At 41.1% G+C, this 26,220-nt stretch overlaps 1 protein-coding gene across 1 annotated transcript in view; it reads left to right on the top strand.

The window, feature by feature from the left end:
• LOC147702002 (cytochrome P450 2B2-like) overlaps window positions 1-26,220 on the top strand; it is a 369,916-nt gene that overhangs the window by 230,773 nt on the left and 112,923 nt on the right. Inside the window, exon 3 of the mRNA XM_086930617.1 lies at window positions 25,644-25,793. Within this exon, the coding sequence (XP_086786743.1) occupies window positions 25,644-25,793 (150 nt within the window). The remainder of the gene's footprint in view (window positions 1-25,643; window positions 25,794-26,220) is intronic.

The raw sequence follows: 26,220 nt of genomic DNA, 5'->3' as shown, positions 1-26,220 counted from the left end.
AGGTTAGGTACGTGAATCCGCATCTTCCTGGGATGACTCGGATTACAAGATCGCGTGTGTTGTCACGTGTATCTAATTTTGTTTTAGCTAACATGTCTGTTTGCAGTGATCTCAAAATTTCTGTGTATTTTTGAGTCCAATTGATTTGTTTAAAATCAGGTTTTATTAGTTCGTAAAGAGGTTTAACCCTCTCTGCGTAATTTAGAATGTAAGTTCTTCCGAAATTCAGAAAACCTAGTATGGATTGTAAATTCTTCAGCGTTTTTGGAGCTTGGAGTACAGCGCACTTCTCTAAGAAGTTGTCCGCTAGGCTTTTTCCTTCACTTGATAATTCATACCCTAAGAATATTACTGTCAGATGGGCAATTCGAGACTTTTTAAAGTTGAATTTGTAACCCTCTGCCGCGAACCCAAGTATAATGGTGTTCACCCTTTTCAAGTGAGTATCCAAGTCGTCGTCTGTGAGATAGATATCATCTACGTAAGATAATGCCTCATCATCATATATTTGTAGTAACTCTGTTACCCTAGCTGAGAATAGTCCTGGGCTGTTCTTGAACCCCTGTGGGAGTCGACAGAATTTTCTGCGACCCAAATGCTGAGAAAGCGGTCAAATATCTGATTTCTGGTGCAATGTTTTTGACAAAAAAGAAACCATTAGATATGGCTAATGTCGTTTTATATTTTTTCCTAACTATGTTATTCATTAGGGCTGCACTATGCGAGTTTTGTACTGCAAAAGTTTTGCAACATGCATTAAGATGTCTGTAGTCCAAAACTAGACGATATGAATTGTCTGGCTTGGAGACAGGAAACAAAGGATTGTTCATTTGAGAGGTGCAAGTTTCAATCACCCCCTGGTATTCAAGTTGATCTAAGATCTCCCTGACTTGTTTTTTAGCCTCTTGCTTAATGGGATACTGCCGTTGGGCAGTTGGTTCACTTTTTAACTGGATTTTGTGGGGAGGAGAGTCCTCATCCCATCCTACATGATTTTTATATAATGCCGGTGCCTGGGCTACTGCCCATTTCCTTGCATGAGTATATTTCTTGTGAATCGGAATGTGATTCGAGAAGGCAGGCATAATCACTTCTTCGCCTCGAGGAAACTCCCTGACAAACTCTGGGGGCCAATCTTTTTCAGCTAACAGAATATCATAGCCTTTTGAGAGCTTATCCCAAAATAGACCCTTTATGTACCTAGTCTTATCACCCTCTATACGCAATGTTATTCCGTATATTTTATGGGGTTCGCTAAGTCTGGTGTCGGCAGTTTCAACCTGAATGAATTTATTTGTGTCCACTGTCTCCAGATGACTCATCAAGATCTTGCGCGCTATACTGATTTCTGCTGCACTGTCCAACATTGTCAAAGCCCACTCCCCGTTTTTCAACTGTGTCCTCAGTATTTTCGGCATTTTTGATTACTCTAATACTGGCTACCTTCTTTTTTGGAAATTGAGATTTTTTTCTCTGAGCAGGTTCCTTGTCTTTGGACTTGGTGTGCTCTCCAGGGTCTGACCGTCCTCTTCTTTCCGATTTCTGCGAAAAAGATCGAGAGGGACGTGTATCAATACTTTGATATCTATCAGGTTTTTTCAGATTATCCCTATTTCTAAGGTTATATCTTTTCTCAGAGGGCTCCCTCTGGGGAAACTGGTGTTCTCGAGTCGGAGTTCTTTCCCTCCGTCGAGGAGACCTTCCTCTGGACTGGAAAACTTTTTCCTTGGGAGTGGATTGTTTATTTCCATCCCAGCTCTTTTTAGGAGTGTTTAAATTATTTTTCATAAATAATTTTACTAACTCTCTATATGCTTTTGTTAATTCTCTTATGTTAACTAAGAGTTCTTCTTTTGACATTTTTGCAATGTCCGGGTGTGGTGTGTAGCTGGCTAGAACCGGCCACGTTGCTCCTGGTCTACCTAGTGGACCGAGCCTGGTTATATGATCATTATGTTTTAGGGCGCCATTAAACCAGAGCAGGTGCTCTTGGAATTTTAGTGGGATTTCAGTCTCCTCGAAAGTAGCGTACTCTTCCGGAGGTTCCTTTATTTTGTAATAGTGAAACTCTTTTGTTCTAACGTTTGCCGCTGCAAAGTTTATCCATGAATAGAATACCTCTGTCTGCCGATATCCGTGAGCCTCTATCACGAAAATTACTGTACCACCCTGTGGTGTCAGTCCGTTCTCTATAAGTTTTAAAGTTATAGATTTTCTTATATGGACCGGGATGTGGATAGCATCCGGGTCAGTGTGTTCGGGACCCTGCTGAGTCGCATCTGCTGCGGCCCCAGTGGTTCCGTTTTCTCCTGGCATTGTATAAATGCAAGGTTTTGCAGAGTAGGTCTCCAAGGAGACAAAGATTAGGTGCACAATATTTTGGAACACTGTATCCTTCAACGTTGAATAAACCAGAGCTTTACATAGGAATCTCTTCCTACTAAGGTCGGGCAGATTTTAACCTTTCACCCACTCCAGACGTCTATTGGAGTATTTACGGGAGAAAGGGGTCTGTGTGAAAAATGCACGACTGAGTTACTCTAACGTCTTGCGTTAGTTTATCGCCTTACCAAACGTTTGGGCGCCATGTAGTGTAGTTCCTAGTTTCCCACTAGGCCCTGCGCATTGGAATAACATAAACAGTAGTATCGATGTAGAAGTGCAGATCTTCCAGGCCTCTACTGACTATGCTAAACTTAATTGGGTTTGTTACCAACTAGCTCAGAGGTCACTGGAAACTTTCTTGACTGAATAGGAAGTGATCAGCTTCCCTGGCAAAGACAAGAAGGGATTCAGTTTTCCAACAACCGTGCAACATGACAACTTTGCTCCTCAGATCAAGAGTCAATCTCTAGGGTCGTGTGAAACAATAGACCGTTATTTTACTCAGTCAGGTTGGTGCAGATTACTTTCACAATATGTAGAGAATAGAGAGACGGGCGTTTGTCAATAAAGGGTTAACATTTATTGAACAGTCTTTCTTCTCGTACAAGAGAAATGAATTGCCACAATTGCAAGACTTGTTATTATAAAACGTACGTACAGTAAGATAAGTATTGCAAAATAATACTGTAAAAGCATTGATATGGTTTCTTAGCCATACAATGGTTTAAAAGTAATAAAACTTATATACAGTCATATATACATTAGGCTAAAATACTCAACTGGTGCTTCTAACTATGCCTACCCCAGTGTACCTGACCTAAGCCTAATACGTGGGAGGGGAGTAAGTAAGTAGCTTTAAGTTAAGTTGGTTTTGCCAAGGTTTGCTTCAAGAATTCTCACTAAGGGTTTAGTCAACACCATACCTCTGAATAGAATGATGGAGGTCTGGTATCTCCTTCAGGGAAACTGGTATCCCAGTCACCCGCAAGGGTAGACCAGAAAAGCTGGAGCTGGATTTCTCGGCAGGAGAAAGGCAGCGTCTCTCTTCAGCGCGTCGAGGAGGAGGAGGGGGGACAGCGTCCGCGGGCAGCTGGGCTCTTGCAGAGGACGGCTGTTCAGCTCCTAAGTTCACCACACCATCGTTCGCGCTTTAGCAGCGATAATGGTATCAGTAGCTTCACCAACAGTAACGAGACAGCAGCAGCATCAGCGTACTGCAGACAGCAGACAGCGTTTGCTTAAGGCAACGTTGGTAATATTTATACCTGACAGGTGCCTGGTTTGACGTATGTTTGCTGGACATAAGACGTCAATTAAAGATGTCACTAGGAAGTGATCGCTATCAGTTGCTCATTAGAGTTCCATTACTAATCAAAACACAGCAAGCGGGGATTTCCAGGTTTGCTGAGTTTTTATCTTGTTGAAGAACTCGGAGTGTTAATCTAGGAATCTCAGATAGTGACTTCTGCTCTGTCATTGCACTAATTGGTTGCAAAGGAAGTGGCAGGGAAAACTATTCTGGAATGTGGCTCTGTTCGTGTGAGGCCAGAGATGACTTTCTGAATATTGTACTTGAACGGTTATGCCAATATAGGGAATAAATGGATTTATAGCCGAATAGGGGTATAAGGTCACAGTATCGATCAGGATCCTAGATAAGCAGGCAACAGATGCTTCACATACTCGCAGAGTCCCACAACCAGAAGAGGACAAGACTCCTCTTGTTCTGAGAAGTGCAATCAAGAGTGCAACAGAAAAAGAAAGACCAAGCCTGACTGTGAGAACTCTCGAACAATCAACCGAGCAAGAACAAATAAGTCAAACACCTACCGAAGTCAATGCAAACTCCGAGATAGACGATATTGTGGAAGTGAACTTTGAACCAGAGCAGAGTGAACAGCCTGGTGCAGAAAGATTAGATCAAGAGGAAGAGAGGAGAGCAGATGCTGCAACAACAAAGTGGCCAACAAAGATAGAAAGGCTGAACATAAGACTTGCATCTGAGGAAAGACCTCACTCCGATTCCTTAAACATCCGAATCTGATCAAAGTGAAACCGAAGAAAGACCGCATGCTCTAAGAAGACCCAGAAGGGAGAGAGTACTGTCCTGAAAGTAGGCATCTCCTGAGTGGATGTACCTGACTGCAGATGCAGAGACCGGAGAAATCTTGGAGGTTGAGGACGAGCACAGTGAGTCACTGAGAGAGCACTCTGGCAATTGACATTTAGTAAATAGTGCCTGGAGTTGATGCCTTCGGAATTCTGACTGTAACCGTTCCCGATCTACCAAGGCTGAGTGGGATACGCTTTTTGATCCTCAACCAAGTTGCTTTCCATACTTTTCGTCGACAGCCAACTGCACAAGAAATGGGTGTAATTCATGCTGAAATATTACAGCTTGTTCTTGCTAAGCTTGGATCAAATATCATAAATGATGAAGAGTGAACTGTAAAAGAAATCTTATTAGCTTTAGAAGGAAGATAACGTAGACCCAAGAGGGAGAAGATATAAAATTAGGGACTTTCAATAGGGAGAAGATTTGAGGGTTACGCATGAATACATCTCTTCAAGAGTTTTAGTATTGTTGAATTGAACATTGTAAAAATCGAATCGAGAAAGGAAAATAAAGGACATTGTAAATAACCACAATAAGCAAGTAAAAAAGACCATAGACTTTGTTGAACTCAGTTACGTTTTAAACAAAAACCGTGATTCAAAATGGAGTTCGAGAAGTCTGGACGCAAGCAGAAATGCATAATTGGTACCCTTATAGTTGTGGTACTTATTCTCATAGCTGTGGTGATTGTTACATCGTTGTTTGGGCCTTACGATGCTGAAAAGAATGAAATGACACCTACACCATCTACTGCAGACATAGGAGAGGGTGCATCTGCCAAGGATAGAGATATGATTAGGGAAATTAGTCGGATGCTACACGTAGATTTGTCAAAAGGAGATTTTACACTAAATGCATATGCACGTTTGTTGTATGAATATGTGGTCAAAATGGAAGTGAAAGATTGTTACGTGTGTATGCAATTACCCGCATCAGTAGAAGGGGGCATCCAATATCATCACTAACCTTTTGACTTATGGCATCACATATAGTGGGTTGCTAAGCATGTATTATAGTTAGGCCCATTTTGAGTACTATTTCTCAAATCATGATGTGGTACTCTCAGAAGTTCCCGTTCTAAAATATGAATAAGTATGATTATTATAAGGCGGTAGAGAGGATGTCTACGTATTTCGTGCCTACTATTACGTTAGATTCATCATGTGTGCATAGACACAATTTGACTTGCATGTTGACTGATATCGAAAATAAATTTTTGGATCAGATAGAAGATCAACATAGACAGACCTTATTTAGACCAGACCCAAAGCATAAAGTTATCCCATGGACACAGGAAGAATGAGATAATACGGCAAAGGGAAGTTCTGGTTCCATAGCTTTAGACTTTCAGCAAAATGGAAAGTTATGCATCCGTCATCTTACTATGACAAAACTGACACATTTTCTTAATTGAGGGAGCAATAAGAAAGGCATTGCTGGATAAATTAACCATAGTACCAAATGTGTATTTTGTGTGTCTAAAAAGTGCTTATGTGAAATTGCCCAAGAATTGGTGTGGTACATGTTATTTGGCAGTGGTATTTCCCAAAAATGTTCCATGTAGATGATCTATGGCCCTTTCAAGGGAAAAAGCGTTCGCAAAGGTGAACTTGGTGCAAGTGCCCGAGAAATTGTTGGAGCTGTATTTGGAGCCATGATACCCAGTGTGGGTGTCATTTTGAATGATGTGAGAATTAGAAATCTGGCAACAATAGTGGATAAACTCTGTGAATACTGCCCAAATCTTATTACTCGTTGATGGGGAGATGATCTCTATAGGGCTATGGTTCTTCAAAATCGACTTGCTTTAGACGTCCTCTTAGCAAAAGCAGGAGGGTTTGTAAATTACTGAAAGTTCAACAGTCCTGCACGTATATTCCTGACAATAGTCGGGATATGAAAATATATCAGTAACATTTCAGAGATTTGCGTGATGTGGCTGCAGATGGCATTTGGGAACAAATTGGCAAGGGATTTGGGAACATTGGAAGCTGGTTTGGAAGCCTGGGACAAGGGATAATGGGATATATCTTGTAACCCATTATAATAGCAGTTATTTGTGTTATTGTGAATCTTTAAGGCTTACAAATGGCAAAAGGCACGTCATAATGAAAACTTCTTAAAGACATGAAAGCAGCAGCTAGAACTACTGCAGTACAGTCATTATCTGCACCTTAAGGGGTTAGAAAGATTCAGACAGGGACGGCAAGCTACAACTTCTGTTTAGATCATTCTCTTCTGCAAAGAGAAAACTGTAGGAGAGTAAGATGTTGGTGTTAGGACACTAGTCATAAGAGGGGGGAACTGAAAGAGCGCTCACAGCACTCTAAACTGTATGTTGCATTATACTCATGGTTTAAACGCATTTATTTATATTTGTATTGTGTGCAGTGTATTATGTTTATCAAATGCATTTATTCAACATCCTAAACAAAGAATTGTAATATGTATTTTTAAGTAGGATTTATATGTATTAGAGACACTATCATTCCTGTAAGCATAACGTGCAGGATGACATTATGTTCACATCGATGTTATTGTGTTAAGTTGCCTGCATGGGAGGCCCAAGCTGCAGGTTGTTGAGGGATTCGAAACCCTTGGTAACTAAAAGAAATATTTAAATGAATTGTTTGTGTGAACGAGAACAGTATGCTTTCATCCCATTGTAGGTACAAGAATTCGTCCTCGTTATTCTTAGTGTAAGGAGATAACCGGAATGTCTTAAGAGTCTGAGAAGCGGGAAGGGAAGATACCTTTTGTGCCTGGCCCATCTGCACTCCAAGGCCACTCAAAGAAAAGAAGAATTAATTAAAGAAGCTATGAAAATCTGCTGAAAACCTTTTAAAGTGAAATAATTCGGCATGTGATGCATCTAGGAGGGGGCTGAGTTTGTCCTTTTTGTATTATGCGCAGGGACAGAGAATTCAGACTTCTACATTTTCGGAGGAGAAGGAACATTCTAAGAGCGAGCTCCCTAGCCTTAAGCTATTGTGAACCATTTGATGTAAGTACTTCTTAGGAAGTCGGCACGTGCTGACACCTTTGAGGAATGAGATGGGGGGAAATAGCCAAGAATATCATCAATGAGAGTAGTGTAGGGAAAGGTAACTTATGCTTTCCTTTCTAATGAAAAAGGACTTGGATTCTGCCCCCATCCTGGGGTGTATACCAATTTTGGAGTTTATTACTTTGTGCCATCTATGCCGAATTATTATATGCGTAGATTTGGCTCTGTATTGATTTTCCTGTACCTATATTTGCTGATTCCCCGATGCGTGTCCAATTATTTTTGGCCTTCTAATAAAATCCATACACTAGAATACGGAGTCTGTGGTCTGTTAAACATGACTACATTGTAAGTATCATTTTGAAGTGTTTACTCCCATCAACCACTTTCAGCAGGCAAATAAAAGACCATTCGTGCTAAATTTGAAAGAGAAGGCAATGATTAAATTTAGCGTAATCAGCGCCATCCAGCACAGTTGTAATCGGGGCATTGGAGGGAAATGAGACAATAGTGCTTTCTGTGCACTTTCTCCAGTCAGCCACATTTAGAAGCACAAGGGCTGAAGAGGATCTGACGTCTTAGCAAATGTTACCGTAGCTGGTCACTGTACTACTGGCATTAGGTGCTTAAAGCCTCACTATATAGTGTGGCATGCTTCTTCACAGGGCTCTGCATGCATGCACATGGCTGTCATCAGTCATACATCCAGGAGCAAGAAAGGAGATATGGGGATTTCCAAATGTGTATAAATATTAGTAAACAGGTGTGATTCTTTTATTCTGGTCATTCCAGTTTGTAGGTCTGGTGTTGGCCAAACCTTTTGCTTTTATTAAAATGAGATACATACTATGCTTGTAGGCGCTTTCAGGCAACCCTCTTCATTCATTGGTCTGCTGTTGTCTTACACACATTTTTCTTCTGCCCTTCACAGTATATTGCGTGTGGCAGTGGGTCCGCCCTCTTCAGACATTGGATAACTTCACTGTGTGTGATGGCATTCTTCTCTTTTACAAGAGCACATCCACACACAAAGTGGTTCCTTCAGTGCCTCGGATTAATGTGCCAATGTGTGCTTTTTGAGAGGTAAAAAATATTTTTGCTTTTAGCGAAGGTGTTTTTTTTCTACTGGCACCTGACCAACAGCTTCCCCAATACTGACATAAAAAAAAACGTAAAAAAACAAAACCTGCTTCGACAAAGCCAAAAAGCTAGCAGTCCGTGCCAGACCTATTGGCTTTGTTAAGGTTTGTTTAACATGTGTTTCATTTAGGGTTTGTCCCTTTAAGAAACAGCCCAGAGGAAAAGTGCTGAACATTTCATATCTATTCTGTGCTCAACTCATTAGGAGGCACTTTAAGATTTAAGACACCAGGGTCCCAATATATATTTAGGCAGGCAGCCTATTTCTTAGTCAGGGTGATGGAATAAATTACTCCATCGCTCTGATGGAGGTGCTGACCGCCTACATACGCACCAGTTGCGTTACAGATGGACACATTCATTTTATTCGGTACGGGGAGATTACGTGATTTTCCCAGAATCCCAGGACATTGAGTGTCCCTGCGAGACTCGAACCCAGTTCTCTAGCTTCGAGGTTGACTGCTCTAGCCATTATGCCACATCCTCTCTAGGGGTTTGAGCTGCATCGACCTTCAATTTGTTGAACATCTGCTTAAGCATACGTGCAACACTGCTTTCTCCAGAACTGCTGAGTCCATAAGCTCCATAGGCTTTGCAACCACTGACTTCATTATTTGTGCCATGCTTTATACCACAGTAGCATTGCCTTAAAGCACTGCGGGAGAAAGAAAATAATGGTGAGGAGAGAGGAAAGTGGGTGTACAATTTATTTGTTTTATGGTTTTATTGCTCTATGGCATTTGTACAGTGCACAATCTACCTTGAGTTAAGTGTTGCAGCACTTTCTGGTAGTCATTTAATATTCAATACATATCTTAGGGACATACTGTTAAAATGAATATCTAATGAAAAGGGTATTTTCTTTGTCCATCAATTCTTTTTTAATAACACTATTATCCCTTTCCCTGAGTTGCAGAAGATTTATCAATTGCCCAATACGTGTTTACAGTAGTATACGATCATTGCTCATGCTATTCATTCTCATTTAGCTTCCCTTTCACCTCCGGATGCACTACCATCCTTCTTCCCCCTATCCCCCCTTTTTACCCATTGTTCTCTCTCCACCAACTAAAGGCTGCCCTTGTACATAAATTATTGGTATCTAATCTTTCTGTTCGCCCCAAGACCTTTGTTGAGATTGCTTGGGAAGATGATTTAAACATCTCAATACCAGTTCATGTTTGGGATCACTTATGGTCCAAATTATTTAAAACCTCTATTGCTGCACGCATTACTCAATCCCTTTTTTTCATCTATCATAGAGTTGTTTTTACACCTGTAAGTATTTTCCAAGTTTTCACCTTCCTCATCCTCTGTTTGCTGGTCATGTTCTTCGAACCAGGTACACTTAAACATCAACTGTTTGATTGTCCCTCTGTTTTCTCATTTTGGAACTCTATATGGGATATATGCATGCGTATGTTTCAATGTTCTAGACCCTTTGCGTTAGCAAATGCTTTTTTAGGTTCCTTATCTGATGACCTTGATTTAGTCTCATCTAATGCTAGATTACTTGATTTGTTCATTGCTATAGCTTTTATAGTTATTTTATCTTGTTGGAAAGATAACTCCAAACTCTCTGTTACAACATGGTGGAATTTCATATGTGATGAACATAGGATTTCAATTGCCCCTTCTTCTATTCCTTTAAAAATTAAATCTGATTTCCCTTTTGTTACCTACCCGTCCGACTTGAGCTTATGCCCTGTCCTATATCCGTATATTTCCTCCTTATTCCTTGCTTCTTTTTCTCATCTTCTTTCTCCATTCTCTATTCTCTCCCCCCTTCCCTGCCTTCCCATCTTTCTCTCTTTCCTTCTCTCCTCTTCTTCTCTTCTTTTCTTTACCTTTTTTGCATTTTTCATCAATTACATTGCTTATTGTTTTAACTTACCATATTCATCTTCATTATTGTATTGTTTTACTTGTATTCTGTTAAAACTTTCAAAAAATCTATTAAACTGAAAAAAATGAATATCTAAAACCAATCTTAAATCTGATCGTGTACATTTAGATACATTGTGCAGACTCCAGGAGCTTACATCTGTTTTTCTCGAGCTGTTTCCTCTACTGTGGTGCAATCTTAAATGCAAAGTAAACCTTCGGAGAAGTGACGATTCTCCCAGAGTTTACTCTACTTAATTTTCTTTTTTGGAACATACAAATGAGGTTGTCAAACGTTGGTATCTATTGCTCGAACTTGCTCTGCTTGAGTAACCGCTGATCGCAAGATGCAGATTCTCTTTATCATTCTTGGTAAATACAAATTCCTGTCTCACGGGTTTCTTGCTTATTGCTAATGACCAGAGGTTCCAGACTGTAGAATTCTTTGCTTAATGTTGGTAACAGTAGAATCCGGGCTATAGGTTATTTGGCTAAATGCTAGTAAAAGTAGAATCCAGACTCCGTGCTCCTTCGTGTAACGGCATGTTAAGAAATCATTGGCCAAAAAGAATTTGGGAGAACGGGTTTGTGGAATAATTTTGGGCCATGTCAAGCCTAGACACCTTTTTCTCTCCTATGGTATTTTGATCACAGTAAAGACAGGAGATGTGTGTGGCTTACAAAACGAAAAGCACAGTATAACCCAGTGAGATATGAGTAATTTAATGCCCAGATAAAGGATATTCCTCAAATAGTTATAATATTTTACATAGCTGCTAAAGTAGTAAGGAGCAGAAAAATATCATTTGGATAAAAAGTGACGAATTAGTGAATGCAAACATGTTAGGCGGTGGTCTGTGTCATGTAAAAATACACTAACAGTCAGGAAAGAGCATAGGAGTCTAATATGAGTTTAATGCAAAAATAGCCAGCAAGCATTCAAAATCCCCAGAGCAATGTAAATAGAGTGGTAGCTGGTAAAATCTTGTTCTGTGTCATCATAGTCTAAGCGCCAGGATGCCCGTCGGGTGACAGTGATAGCGCTATACAAGAACGCCTATACATACATACATACATACATACATACAAATAGGTCAAGCAATCGCCATTTCAGCTGATCAGAGCTTCACTCTCTATTATACAGTCTAGTGCTACATTTATATACTATTTCTCAATACAAGTAAACGAGAGCAAGAACACATGATATAAACGGAATCTTCAGATAGGCACAAATGAGCAGGTGCCAGGCTGTTCTTCTGGGAAGAATGTGAGAAGAATTTGATTAAACTAATACAGGTATTACCAGTAAGAGTTGACTCAACTTCTTTCTAAAACCCTGGCTTCCGAGTACCAATTTCAGAACAAGACTACCCTTTGCTAGTCTGGTTCTTTAACTGTGTGTGGTGTACTGCACAGAAAACAAGTCAGGAACCAATTAGCAAGTGATTGGTAAAATGTAATAGCACATGTAAAAGCACACAGGGGCATTTGCATTTACATAGTATACAAGCATTAAAGCACATTTGAGTGTGAATTTATTTTTTTATCTTCCCCCCAGCCCTTTTTTTTACCAGGAGGCAAAATCCCTACATCAAGTCAATAGCATATAAACTAATAGTTTCAGTTTAAAACTTTCATCATATTATCTTTAATCATCCTCAAACGTACTAATAGGATAAATAGGGGCAATACCTTTGTTACTACAAGCAAATTGAACGATACACATAATCAGCACACATGCTGATTAGCACATGCAAACTTACTAAAAGAATATCTGCAGTCATTAGTTCCCCATTTCTTGTACATGCCTGAGAACTAAGGGGCCGATTTTAATGGCGGGTGGATCGCCCACACCGGGCGGCGATCCGCCTGCCATCTAGACCGCAAAGACCCCCATCATATTATGATGGCTAGGGGGTTCGCGGCAGACAAAAAGACTGTCTGCCGCTTTTACGCCAGTCGACTCATCGACCGGCCGAAAACAAGGTTAATATGGTGGCAGTGTCTGCAAGACACCGCCATCCATATTACAATGCAGGCGGTCACTCGCATTTCCATGGCGGCATTGCCGCCATAGAAAGGCTTGTGGTCCTTGCTGTTGGGGGCCCGTAGCGGGCACCCCCTGCATTGACATGGACAGAGTGGCAGGCACCACACAGTGCCTGTCACTGCCCGCCACAATGCTGGGAATAGGGGATGCCACCGCCACGGTGGCGGTAGCATCCTGATTGCAGGTGCGGGACCACTCCACCCCTTGTGGATGGTCCTGCATTCCGCTATGGCGGCGGGCGGACCGCCTGCCATCATAATCGGCCCCTAAAAGCTGATGCCGGTCAAGTTGAATTTTGTATAATTTCTTCTAACTATCCATAATTTGGTCTACCCGCTTGTGAATGCTAAGGTAAGTGTTGGGAGGTGCATATGACACTCAGATCCTACTAATGCACAGACACCTCACCCTCTTAGCTACTAGAAGGCAATACAAGCCCATTCTGTCCTGCAAAAGCAGAGTCTCCTGGGCATCAAACTAACCTCTCATCAAACTATTGATGCAATCTTTGATAATCTAGTAAAGTGTAGGATAAAGTGCCTTCACAGGATCAGCAGCAGTGTTAGCCTCAAGAATGGATGAGGTAATAGGCCTCTAACAAAGGGAGGGTCATCAATAAAACAGGCTGCATAATCAATTAAATATCATCTCAAGACGAGTAAAAGTAAGAAACCATGCCAATGTGTTTAATGTTTAAAGTTGAATACAGAAGGCAAAAATAATGACTAGTCAGTATGCTTATTAAATCATATACAGGGAATTAGCATATGGCTTTATCAAATGAAGGAGGTGGTATCACAGAGTCATGTCTCAAAGGAAATATAGGCTTACCCAATCAGAAAACAATAGGATTCGACAATATTAAACTGAATAAAAAAGAATGAATCCCTATTTAACCTAATGTCAATGGGTGTGACAGGACAAATCTAGTTGCACCCAAAACAATCACAAACTCATGAGATAATGCTGGAGACATAGTTTAACCTGCTGAGCATTTTCAACTTTACCAGCCCCTGTGACTTTGCTTTGACTCTGACAGTTCTGACCATGTTCTAAATGTGAAAATACACAAGTTGGGCCTTGCTCTGCTATAGACTGTGGAATGAAATGCCTGGGCCAAGTTGGTCAAATTTACCCGATCAACCCAATATTCCTCCTACTGATGATGCTAATGGAAATTCTGGGACTACAGAAAAACAATGGTTATTTCTGCTAGTGTTTAGTGGTGATGGCTCTTCAATGTCTTCAACCCGAAATTTGGATTTTCCCATGTATTCTGGCTTCTTTGAGACTATTGCAGAAGTTTTGCTTTTATGCATTATTTAGGGTCAAACTGATCAGCATTTCATTGAAATTTCATTAAATGGAGCAGATGCTGTTTAGAGATTAGATTCCACCATGTCATGATTACCTTGCAAGATAGTTTAAATCTGTGGGTCTGAGAAATTTGGTGCATCACAAAACTCTCTATGATTCATAACCAACGTACTAAAATGTCATCTTGGAATGCTACAGCGCTCACAACACCCTTAAGGGTTTGTTTCATTAATCGTTGAAATACTGACGCAGCACTTGCCAAACCAAAAAGCATTCACTAATACTGAAACATACGTCCTGGGGTAAAGAATGCTGTAAGGCATTTAGATTCTTCATGCAATTCAACTTGGCAGTAAGCGCTCACAAGTACAATAGTTAAAAGCACAGTTGCATCCTAAAGAGTAGACACCATTTTATGTACATTCTACAAAGGGTGCCTATCGATCCAAATTTCATCATTCAAGCTACATAAATCCACACATAGGTGTAACTTCCCTGACCCTTTCAGTGAAATTATAACTGGAGACACCCATGGTGATAATTCTATCGGCTCAATAGTTTTTACGCAATTCATCCAGCATAACCTTCAATTTCTCCCGATTGGCTAAAGGTACTTTTCTCACCGTGAGAAAGTCATCCCTTTTGGCCTATTCACCCCCATTTGTATACTGATACTGGAATTAACTGACTTTGACTGTGCACTGTGTTTTGCGAACCATGCCTCTGATGAAAAAGGTGTTTGTTAATTAGGTATAATTACAATTGGCAATGACAGACCCTGTAAGTCCCTATTAAATAATAGAGCTGGGGGGATTTAAACTAACTGTGTTGCCTGCTGTCATTTGTAAGGTCTTTAAAATTTAAATTACATGCAAATTCGATTTTAGAATTAAAAGTACTTCCAACGTGGTAATCTACCTTTTTTTTTTTTTTACATATAAGTAACCCTACGGTCTCCTGTAGGTGTCCCAGGTGTGGGGTGCCATGTACCTATAAGCAGGGACTTTATAAAATATGTTTTATATGTCCTGGTGAGGGAAAAAGTGCCAATTTTGTTTTTCCCCTTTGTACATTATTAGCTCCATAGGCTAACATTGAAATATTTTTATAGGTATAACTATTGCTAGGAAGGGGCTAACATGTCATTCATAGACTTAAAAGATTGGCTATGATAAATCCAACAATTTGCCACTATTGAATTTATCATAACTAGTACAGAAAATGAGTTATGGAGCTATCTGTGAGCCAAAATCTAGCATTCCCTGACTGGTCAGCCTTAACATGTGTAGGAAGGCTGCTTTGATGAGGGGATAAGTGGCCGCATAGAGTAGAGGTTATCTGATGGGGAGAGATTTGCCACTGCAGAGAACCAGCCAGGTCAGGGACTGGGTAAATCAAACTCGTCAAAGCGAGTAGGACAGTAAGTAATTCCACCCAAGCCTAGCCCCTCTTCTTGTAATCCAAGCCAGATGGCAGTCCCGGGAATAGAATTTGCAGCAGGTGGAGTGTTAAAGGAAATGAGCCACAATAGTAGCATGGCTTAGCCAACTCTCCTAAGAAGAGAAGATCTCTATCTTGAATTTTAAAGCGCAGTGCTTTGTGGGACAAGAATATGACACACTGTGGAGGAAACTGTCATACTTTTGGATGATTAAGGAGTGGACTCCCTGAAGGCAACAGGTTAACAGAGCTTCTCTGCACCATCTCCCTCAAGAAGTCCTCAGTCTGGAGTGCATTCTGTGGACATTTAAGGATTTGGTCAGGTGCATTATGGGAACTGTAGTCCAAACTTCCAGGGACCATCTCTGTGCTTATAGACCCTTGGGGTTGTGTTTTGAGCACTTTGAATCCTCAAGAGGTACTCCTGGAAGAAGTTCCAGAGGTTTGGAGGAACTTTTGGAAAAAGCTCCATAAGTTGACCAACCCGTCATACAGAGTCAAGCCGACTACCATATACCACAACCCGGTCTGGATTTCAGGTTCATCCTACTGAAAGCTCCAGAGCTCCAGACTTCCAGGATTTGACTGGGGGTCCTTAGAAAAGTAATCCAATGGCATTGCATCAAAATGGGCCTGCTGGAGGGGACTGCACTACGTCAAGAGAAAATCCTTCAGAAATGTTTTGAAGTCTAAAGGTAAACTTTTGACCAGGGACTCCTGCATAGTATATCCGACCATGTCTTCATCGCGGTCAGCCTCATTTGGTGTCAATCAATCAAGAACTTTGTTTCGCATTTAAAAGTAATGCATAAAAAGTAAATAGAAAAAAAACATGATTTACAAACAAGTGAGAAAAACATCCAAACAACTCATTTTTCAAGATCACATTATGCCAATGCAATTTCATAAAAAATAAGTGGTATAAAATAGCAGATAAAATGACAACTTGTTAGCAAACAAGGTTATATTTGGTATCTCAATAAAAAATGTAAAACGATAAAATAAACACCCAGCGAATGCGTTCATAATGCTAAGGCTTTCGATATGTATAAACATTTTGAGACTCAGTACATAGGGTGTCTTAGGGGATAGCCTTTATAACAGAATATTCACCTTTACAATCCTTAAAACAACTATTAAATAGGACACTAACGTGTAACATACATAAGTGGATTCCAACCCTCACATTGCTTTCAATTCCTGGTTATGCAAACATAGACTGAGTTTTTTTTCAGTAGAGGGATAATGAACTTAGTTCTCTCAGCCTTATAAAATGTGCAAAAACAGAGCAAATGTGGAATCGATTGCTTGGAGAGACCATCACAGGGACAGAGAGACAAATGGGATACCGAATAGGAATGTGCAGGGTACCCAACCATTATCAGAATAAAGTTCAGTCTAAATCTTAACAAAACAAAATAATGTCTTTTATTGGTGACAAAAGACAAATAGGAAGTCAAGTCAAGATTTATATAGCGCGCTACATACCCATAGGGTCTCAAGGCGCTTGAGGAAGGGGTGGGAATTACTTGTCGAATATCCAAGTTTTAAGTTGCTTTCTGAATGCTAGGTGGTTCTGAGTAAGGCGAAGGTGAGTGGGAAGTGAGTTCCAGGTTTTAGCTGCTAGGTAGGAGAAGGATCTACCTCCCATGGTGGTTTTGCAATGATCTTCAAAAAAGAGCTGGAATGCACCCTCACTAACAAGGGCATCACTAACAGTGAAAGCGGTACTTTCACTATTAAAGTGACCCCTTGTATGACCATCACTGGGCTTCTCATTTATCGGCCCCCTGGCAACGCTACTCCCTTTTGCAACCAGCTAATAGAAACAGCGACGCAACTAGCTATCAAATACAACAATTTTATGATTCTAGGCGATCTAAATCTTCATTTTGAAGATCCCAATGCTAAGGAAGCCCAACTTCTGAAGACTGCCCTACACGCTTTGGGGATAACACTGCTCTCCACCTCTCCCACACACAAACATGGCCATCTTCTCGACCCTATCTTTGCTACCTGGGAAGGCATTGATATACAACCTCCGGTCCCAATCATCTGGTCAGACCACCATATGATCATGTTTAACATACCTAAGACCAGGACTAAGAACAGTGTCAACAAACCCTTGAATGCCAAGCGGCGTAATTGGAAAAATTATACCCCAGAACGTTTGATCGACGAATTAAAACGCCACCACCCTCCCCAAGGTCAGTCCTTACAAGATACCTGGAACTCTTATGAATTATGGTTGAGTAAGGCACTCGACAAAATTGCTCCTTGGACGTGTAAGCCCCCAGCCAGGAGAACAAAATCTGAACCGTGGTTCTCAGAAAAATTAAAAGTAGCTAAAGCCCGTTGTAAAGCGACAGAAAGAAAATGGAGAAAGAACTACTCCACGGAACTTAAGGAGACCTACAAACAAGAACTAAAGTCTTATCAGAGACTTATAAGAGAGGAAAAAAGTCTCTTCTATCAAAACAGAATTGAAGAGGCTATAAATCCATCCAAAGAACTATTTCGGATTTATAAGGAACTAACAGACACGTCGAGCCTGGATACGCAGGATACGTATTCAAATGAGTTATGCGAACAAATTGCGGACTTCTTTGTCAATAAAGTAGAGAAAATTCATGCCACTTTCTCCACTCTCCCCACATCCGACAAGAAAACTCCCGCTCTTCAAAAAACCACTCTTACCCACTTTCAAACTCCCGACAAAGAAAAACTGTCCAGCATAATTAACAGTATCCATTCTGGCTCCCCTAATGATGTGTGTCCGCTAGATAAGTGCAAAGACATCATGGACCATACCCTTATGGATCAAATAAGCCAACTTATTACCCTCTCTTTCAAAGAATGTCATGTCCCGGAGGCTTGGAAAAACGCCCAGGTCATCCCTCTGAAAAAAAAAAACCAACATTCCGGTCACCCAATTTCAAAATCTCAGGCCAATATCCCTACTGCCTCAATGCGCCAAGATAATCGAAAAAATAGTAAATATCCAACTAATGGCATTATTAGAAGCAGAAAACATTCTCCACCCTACTCAATCCGGCTTTAGACCTAATTTCTCCACGGAGACAGCTGTCTTGTATTCCACGGAATATATTCGCAAGATGGTGGACGAGGGTGAAACAGCAGCGTTGGTCATGCTTGATTTAAGCGCAGCTTTCGATACTGTGCTACATGCCACGCTGCTGTCCCGTCTTTCAGACATAGGAGTAAAAGACCATGCACTGGCGTGGATTAAATCTTTCCTCACGAATAGATCTTTCCAGCTTCATTGCCCGCCCTTTAAATCATCTTCCCGTGCCGTGAGCTATGGGGTTCCACAGGGCTCTAGTTTGAGCCCTACACTGTTCAACATCTATATGGAACCCCTGGCTCAGATCATAGAGAACTTTGGGGTGGGCATTGTTAGCTACGCCGATGACACTCAGCTTATGTTTAAGCTTACTCCTGACACCGAGAAGTATGCCTCCAACTTCTCAGAGTGCATGGCTGCTGTCGCCATGTGGATGGACAGTAATTGCCTCCGACTTAATGGAGACAAAACAGAGGTGCTAGTGATAGGGAATAAAACCTCTCTATGGTCTCAAGCGTGGTGGCCCACAACTTTGGGCGAATGCCCTCGCCCTGTTGAGAAGGTCAAGAACCTAGGGATCATGATCGACTCTGATCTATCAGGAAAATCCCATGTCAACAAGATCATTGGAAAATGCATTGGCACATTAAGAATCCTCAGAAAAATCATCGACCTGATTCCTATTAAAGCCAGGAAAACTATCGTGCATGCACTTATCACACCTCACCTGGACTATGGGAATGCTCTCCTTTTAGGCCTCAACCAAAAACATCTTCACCAGCTGCAATGCTTACAAAATGCGGCAGCCCGCTTGGTACTAGGTCTTCCCAAAAGAACTTCTGCCAAGGCGGCATTGTCTAAACTTCACTGGCTCCCCGTTAGGGAGAGAATAAAATTCAAGAGCCTCTGCTATGCCCACAAGATAGCCCACAACAAGGGTCCTACCTATTTAAGAGGCCTCATGACCATCCACCGCCCTACCAGAGACCTTAGGTCCTCAGGAATGTCTCTTTTCAAACTCCCCCGCGTCCACAGAGCAAAAATTGGTGGCCGCTCCTTTCGCTACCTAGGAGTGAAACATTGGAATGCTCTTCCGGTTCACTTAAGAATGGAACCTTCTGAAACTCTTTTCAGAGCCAAACTGAAAACCCATCTCTTTCCTCAATAAGCCTGCGATTCCATTCCTTTCTTGATTCTCTGTGAGTTTTTTTTTAGCAATCAGCGCGGGGATACACAGCTGTGCAGCCATGCGCTTAATAAATGTTTTATTATTATTATTATTTGTTGATGCGAGGTACAGTGGCAAGGGCTTGGTTGGAGGATCGTAGCTGACGGGAGGGGGTGTAGAAGGACAGTCGTGTGTTGAGGCATTCGGGTCCAAGTTCGTAAAGTGCTTTGTGTGCGTGGGTTAGGAGGCGGAAAGTAATCCTCTTATTTACGAGGAGCCAGTGGAGGTTTTTCAGGTGACCAGAGATGTGTTCTTTGCGCGGGATGGAAATATGTCCAATTACCACTGGAGGTAATGCTTGATAACTGATGATTTGGAGTGATTTTCTTGCAGTCTATCCTGAGATTGTTTGTCAAGGAAATGTCCTTTAATCTGGATTAGGAGAACGATGCACAGTAAGAGGGAGTGTAATACAGAAACCCGAGATCCAGTTCGCTAAACGATTTTTTTACATATGCTAACCAGGGAATTGATGATGAAGCTCTATACAGGAATAGAATATTCTTTATCATTCTTTGGTTAAGGCAGACAGTTTCCCTTTTCCAAATCGAAAGCCACGTCACCAGAGGGGCTAGTTTTATAGTACCAGAGATAAACAAGAAGCCCAGCTCCTCCTGGACTAAAATGCTTGGGCATAAGCTGGGTAAAGCCTGCAGTCTTTTAAGAATAATGTATCCTCTGTTACTTGGAGGAACTTTACCCTTGTCATGCCCGAAACGCCTGCACCATGGGTAGCTATGGATAATGTTTTTGCAACGAAAATATCTTTTAACTATTTTATTAGTTTATCGCCCACATTTAGAGTGAACTTCTATATGGCAGCTATGCTTCTGGACATCTAGTTCATTCTATTTCTGACCATTGGAGACCAGTTTAGTTTGTCATCAAAAAGAATGCCCAGATGCGAGAAGTTCTCTATTCTCTCCAAGCTTCTGCCATCTATGTGGAAAGGCATCACGTTAGATTTAGTTTTATTTACAAATAAGCCGAGGTCAACCATAAAAGCGGAATATGACACAATACACTTTAGTAGGGCTATTGGGGTCCTTGCCAACAGAACTGCGTCATTAGCATAGCGCATAACGGGCAACAATATTTGGCCTGCCACTGGGACGCCGTTGCAATATGCAGTCAGGACCTAAGCTAACTTGTTTGTATACATGGAGTAAAGGACACAACCCTGTCTCACCCCCTTTTAAATTCTGAAGGGTTTCGTACATTCTCCATTTTTTCTGTAACAAATCACTGCCTCTGCCTGACTGTATAAGTGTCTGATGAAAAAGGTTATGGAGGGGTCCACGTCCATTGAGTCCATAATTTCCCACAATTTAGTGTTGGGCACGCAGTCAAAGGCCGCAGACAGATCCATAAATGCCATATATAATTGCCCTTTCTTTGCAAGGGCGTATTTAGAAGCAATTAAGGCAAGATTGAAGCATTGGCTTTTCATACTCCTTCTCCTTCTAAAGCCATAATGGGCTTCTGCAAGTATATTATATTCTTTACCTCAGTCCTCCAGCCTATTTAATAAGTCTACCCATCATTTTAGCTGTATCATCAAGAAGGGAAAATGGGCGGTAATTAGCAGGATCTGCTCCATTCCCCTTCTTGAAAATAGGAATTATCACAGACTGTCTCCAGGAGGGGATAGGGCATGTTTAGCAGTAGCACTAAAAGCTATGGTCAAGACTGGGGCCCACAGGTCTTTATTAATAAGAAAAACACCCATTGGGACCTCGTCGGCTCCTACGGCCTTTAATGCAGAGGATTTGGACAGTACTAGAGAAACCTCTTCCAGCGTAAATTACAATGCCGGTGGAGCAACAGACAAGACTTCAGAGAGCTTCATTGTGTCATCTGTTTGTATTTTCTGAAAATGGGACAACCACATGGCCTCATCTATGTGGAGGTCTAGACTAGGACCACTACTTCATTGAAGAAACTCGAAATTGACCACTTGCAGGAAAGCCTTGGTGTCTTTAGACAGTGAGCCTGTTCTTAGATTCTCCCATGCTTTGACGGAGAGCAACTTTTTTCTTACCTGCCTTGCATGTTTGTAATTGGACCTTTGGCTTTTAATAAGGAAAGGGTCCCTTGGAGGTAGTTTAAGTGTATACCGTAAACCACAAAGGCTTGGGAGCATTGTTTATCAAACCACTTAATTGGCGGAGACTTTTCCCGAGAAATATTGCGGGCTGGTTAATAAATCTCTTATCACACTTAAGACACTGCTCATGGCTGCCACGATTTGTACGGTATTAGATGACTCGTCTAGGCATAGACATATCTCCTGATAAGACAAAGACAGCTTTTTGCATAGTATTTCACTTGGATCTATATTCTCCCATTTTAAAACATAACAATTTTTCTTGGATAGAGATGGTATGGGTCCAAATTTAATTTCCCCTTTCTCATGGTGTGTAAATGGAATGGGAGAATACAAATGCATGATTGCTATATTTGGTCATCACAACCTCAAATTGTTTGGGAGAAGCACTCAGCAACAAAGGAAACAGGATAAAATCAATGCACGAGTGGAACCTGACCTGTGGAAAATTGGAGACATTTGACCTGAGCTAGAACAGATTTGATTAGCAATTTTCAGGTCCCAAGCCATCAACAGGGCGTTACCATAATTGTGGTGGTTAAAATGGACAAGCATATTCATATTCAGATCTGTTACCCCACATATGTTTGAATCAGAGTGTTTACCATGAGTGGTAAAGTCAACCGCCTCAAACAATAATAAGTGGTTTAGGATAATGAGAGAGCAAATCCTCCACAGAACTGGTCAGGTGGTCAACCACTTCTGCTTCATTTATAAAATTATTATTGTAGAAATGTATTATCACTAAATCAACCCTATTTCGACCACTAGCCACAACAATATGAAAGTAAGCAGAGGTGTTCACAAAATCAGCCCTGTCAAAGGATATATTGTTAGCAATAAGAGTTAAAAGGCCCCCTTTTGCTCTACCGGAAATCGAGGGGACGGATTGTGTAACAAATTAGTGATAACCATTTATAAATATTGGGTTTTGTTCCCAGGTTTCTTGTAGGCAAATAATTCCAGTGTTTCCAGTGTTTCCACAATTCTTTTTCCCATGCCCCCCTGTCAAATTTGTTACAAAAACCTGCTATGTTCCAGGAAAGTATTAAAATACCCCCATGTTCGGGCTGAAGTGTGGGCAGAGGAACAGAGCTATAGCTCTTGGGGGCTGATCCATCATTACTAGATCAGACCCCCGCACCTGTGTGTACTAGGTTCTCGGTCCTCCGCTGTACTGATCGCCGGCAGTATGGCCGGATAAGGGATCAGCCAGTCACAGCTATCTAATCCCCGCAAATGGCCACATCTGTCATTTGGTGTCATTTTAAAGAGAGAACTATTTTCTAATTCTATAAATTAGTGTGGGGTTTTTATTGCGTGTTGTGACTTACTTATTTATTGTATTGGTGTATTTAAATGCTTTATATACCTGTTTCCTGAGTTAAGCCTGCCTGGTCACTGCTACCAAGGGTTGAGCCAAGGGCTAATGTATTAAGACCTTGTCTGGACCTTATATTGCATGGTGGCCTTATCGGTAGTGGTAGGTACATACTCACCCCAACCAATAACCTATCATCCAACATCACATTACGCATGACCAGAACTACTTCCTTGTAAGAATTATTTTGTGTTTAAAACCCTCAAAGTTTCCTGACATCTCGCAAAAAACATCCGGGTGTAATGACATTAAGTCAGATACAAAATTAGATTCATGCATCTCCGATATTACTGCATACACAGGATCAAGTTTTATGCCCAATTCATGCTTATGTGTCCAACTCAAGGTAGCATCAACTTTCTTGCCACATACATCTTTGCTCTTGTTGCTTCCCTTTGAACTCCAAGTCAGGCCTAAAATATCCTTCTTACTCAATTTTATGTCCCAAGTAGCCACCAGGTTGAACATCAGGAGATAACTATTTTCTTTCATCCTACAATTCATGAAACACTGATTTCCCAATAATACTGGACAGTGCACTTGTGCCTACCATTACAGAAATTTCTTTTCCACCAATTCAAAAAATATATTTAGGAAACCCTCTACATACTTTGTCAGTAACGCAAAGAATTGAATTGGTGTTTTCTACCCCTTCATTCATTATACAGCTCACTGTACTGGGCATACTTGCTCGGCACACTCTGCAAAAGTGTCCATTTATACATTTCATACACCTTTTATCTACTACTGGACAACCTTTGGAAATTCCTTCCTGAAACAAATAACTCCCATAACTGACACACACTAGACTGTTCTTTCTCTCAAATACTCTATCAGCATCTTTCCTTAATTTGACAGTTCATGGCTGCCCTGGGGGCAGAGCATTCTTTCTACATAATATGGTTCACTTTCCCTGTTTGTTCCCGGTGCACCTTTTGAAAGAGCACTGTGGTGCAAACAGTGAAAGTGCGCTGAATATATATTTAACTTTTGTGATAGAAAACGACCAGCAGTGGCCTGTAAAATCCCAGAATCACTTTAGCAATGTCTAGATTCTAGTCCATAGAAATTGTCTTCCACGAGCACCCATAGCCAATAATATTTTTTTCAAATCTTGTATTTTCAGTGATATGACCACTGAAGCCCTGATTTTATGTTAAAAACAGAGCTTTGGACTATACCATTTCACCCTGAAAGGTAATATTTCTCTCCATGTGTTCCAATACCTGGCATGTCACGCAGTTTGGTGCTTACTTGCCCTTTATGCTAAAGAACAGTAGATGTTTCAGCACCCAAGCTAATGTGCTGCATAGCTAAGTACATATAAGGTCCCGAAGGCGAGACCAATTGCATTGCAAAGGCTTGTTTTTCCAGCTAAAGGAAGGCTGCAGGATAAGCCCTAATAAGCAGAAATGTATGGTCCTGTTCTCTCTATACTACTTTCTGTCTGTCTGTCTGATTTGATGCACTGAGCACCACATTCTTAACAGAGCCGGGACCTGCACAACACAAGCCATCAAAAGCAGATCCACTCTCGAGCCTTGAACAGCTTTTTCTGCAGTGCTATTACTAGGCTGGCAACAGCTCTACTTCACACTGTTACCATAAACTGCCCTTGTGCACTCACTCTGCCCTTTCCCCATCCCTGCGCTCTACTTTAGACATACACTTCCCTTGTCCCACCCCTTCATCAGTCCGTACATTTGCTAATCCCTTCAAATATTGGCTCACCCACCCACCTATCAACTAAACCACACAATCAAACTCGCAAATCAATGGTAGTAGTAAGATCCAAAAAGGCAGACCTACTGCCTTTGTCAGTGTTTGTTTAGAACGTGAGCTCAAAGTGGTTCTTGTAGATACCTAGGAACAGGGGTTAATCATGTGTGTTAAGGCTGCTAATTGTAGCTATTAGAAGGAAAAAGATTGTTGGTAAATTATTCTTGTATTTTAATACAACCCTGCGAACGTGGAATGCTGGACTGCACTTTGCCTAGAATGATGTCAAAACGTGTCAAAAAATATGGTGTTGCTATACAGAGTGTTGCATCTATGTTTATATTCTATTTTGTTTCATGTTCATCAGCATAATGATATTGGGGTGTCTGTTTAGGAGCGTTGGAATGGATTTATTGAGGTTCTTTTTCAACCATGTACATTACATGTGATAGGTAACATTTTGTTTATACAATTTCTTTTGTCCACAATTCCTATAACTGAGGTGTCGAGACTTAAATTACAGCTGTATCATGGCGGGACCTGAAAATAGTGAAGATAGTGAATGCATAACCTTGTAGGACACCGATCAATTTTTGACTACATGTAGTATTATAGCCCTAGAAACCTTGAGACATTGGGACTTGGAGATGTGAGGTAGGTTATGCGTAGGAGTGCAAAATTAGCTTCACGATCCTTTGTACAAAGTCAATACCAAGAAACCAAACTTGAACCAAGAAGACATTTGCAACTGTGGTTTACATTAATCCGTCTTGTGATTTTGCAGGGGTCGTGTTTGCAAATGGCGAGCACTGGATGCATCACCGTAAACTGTCTCTGGCTCTTCTACGTCAATTTGGGATGGGGAAGCGGAGCCTTGAAGAACATGTCATGACAGAAGCAAGGCACTTGGCAGATTTCTTTGAAAGTAAAAAAGGTATTTTTTTACTTTTTTTTCCCTTCTAATTTGCAGATCCTAGACCTATATACCCTGTTTGTAGCTATGTGTTGAATTACTTGCTGATCTCTTACCCTTTAATGCTCATTGCAAATCAATCAGATTGCAGTCTTCCTGTCACATTCACACAGTTTTTACATAATATGCCAACGGGCACGTTTGACCAAATCAATTGCATCCCATTGATCAGAGTAAACCTTAATCTCTCCTTCTGTAAGTATAGGCAAGACAAGCTGAGCTGTGTCCAAGTAGTGTAACAGGGCTATATAATTGATAAATCCTCATATTGATCTTTGTATCCCCATTTATGGGTTTGGGGACTTTCTGCATAAGGTTTTAATATTTTCTCCTCCTGTTACTTGACTGGGAGAGGGGCTAAGAAGAGTAAGGGATGGATGGAAAAGGA

Source organism: Lissotriton vulgaris, chromosome 7 (genome assembly GCF_964263255.1).
Source record: "Lissotriton vulgaris chromosome 7, aLisVul1.2, whole genome shotgun sequence".
Lineage (NCBI taxonomy): Eukaryota > Metazoa > Chordata > Amphibia > Caudata > Salamandridae > Lissotriton > Lissotriton vulgaris.
The sequence above is the reverse complement of the archived record's forward strand: the minus strand, read 5'-3'. Positions and strand labels throughout refer to the sequence as shown.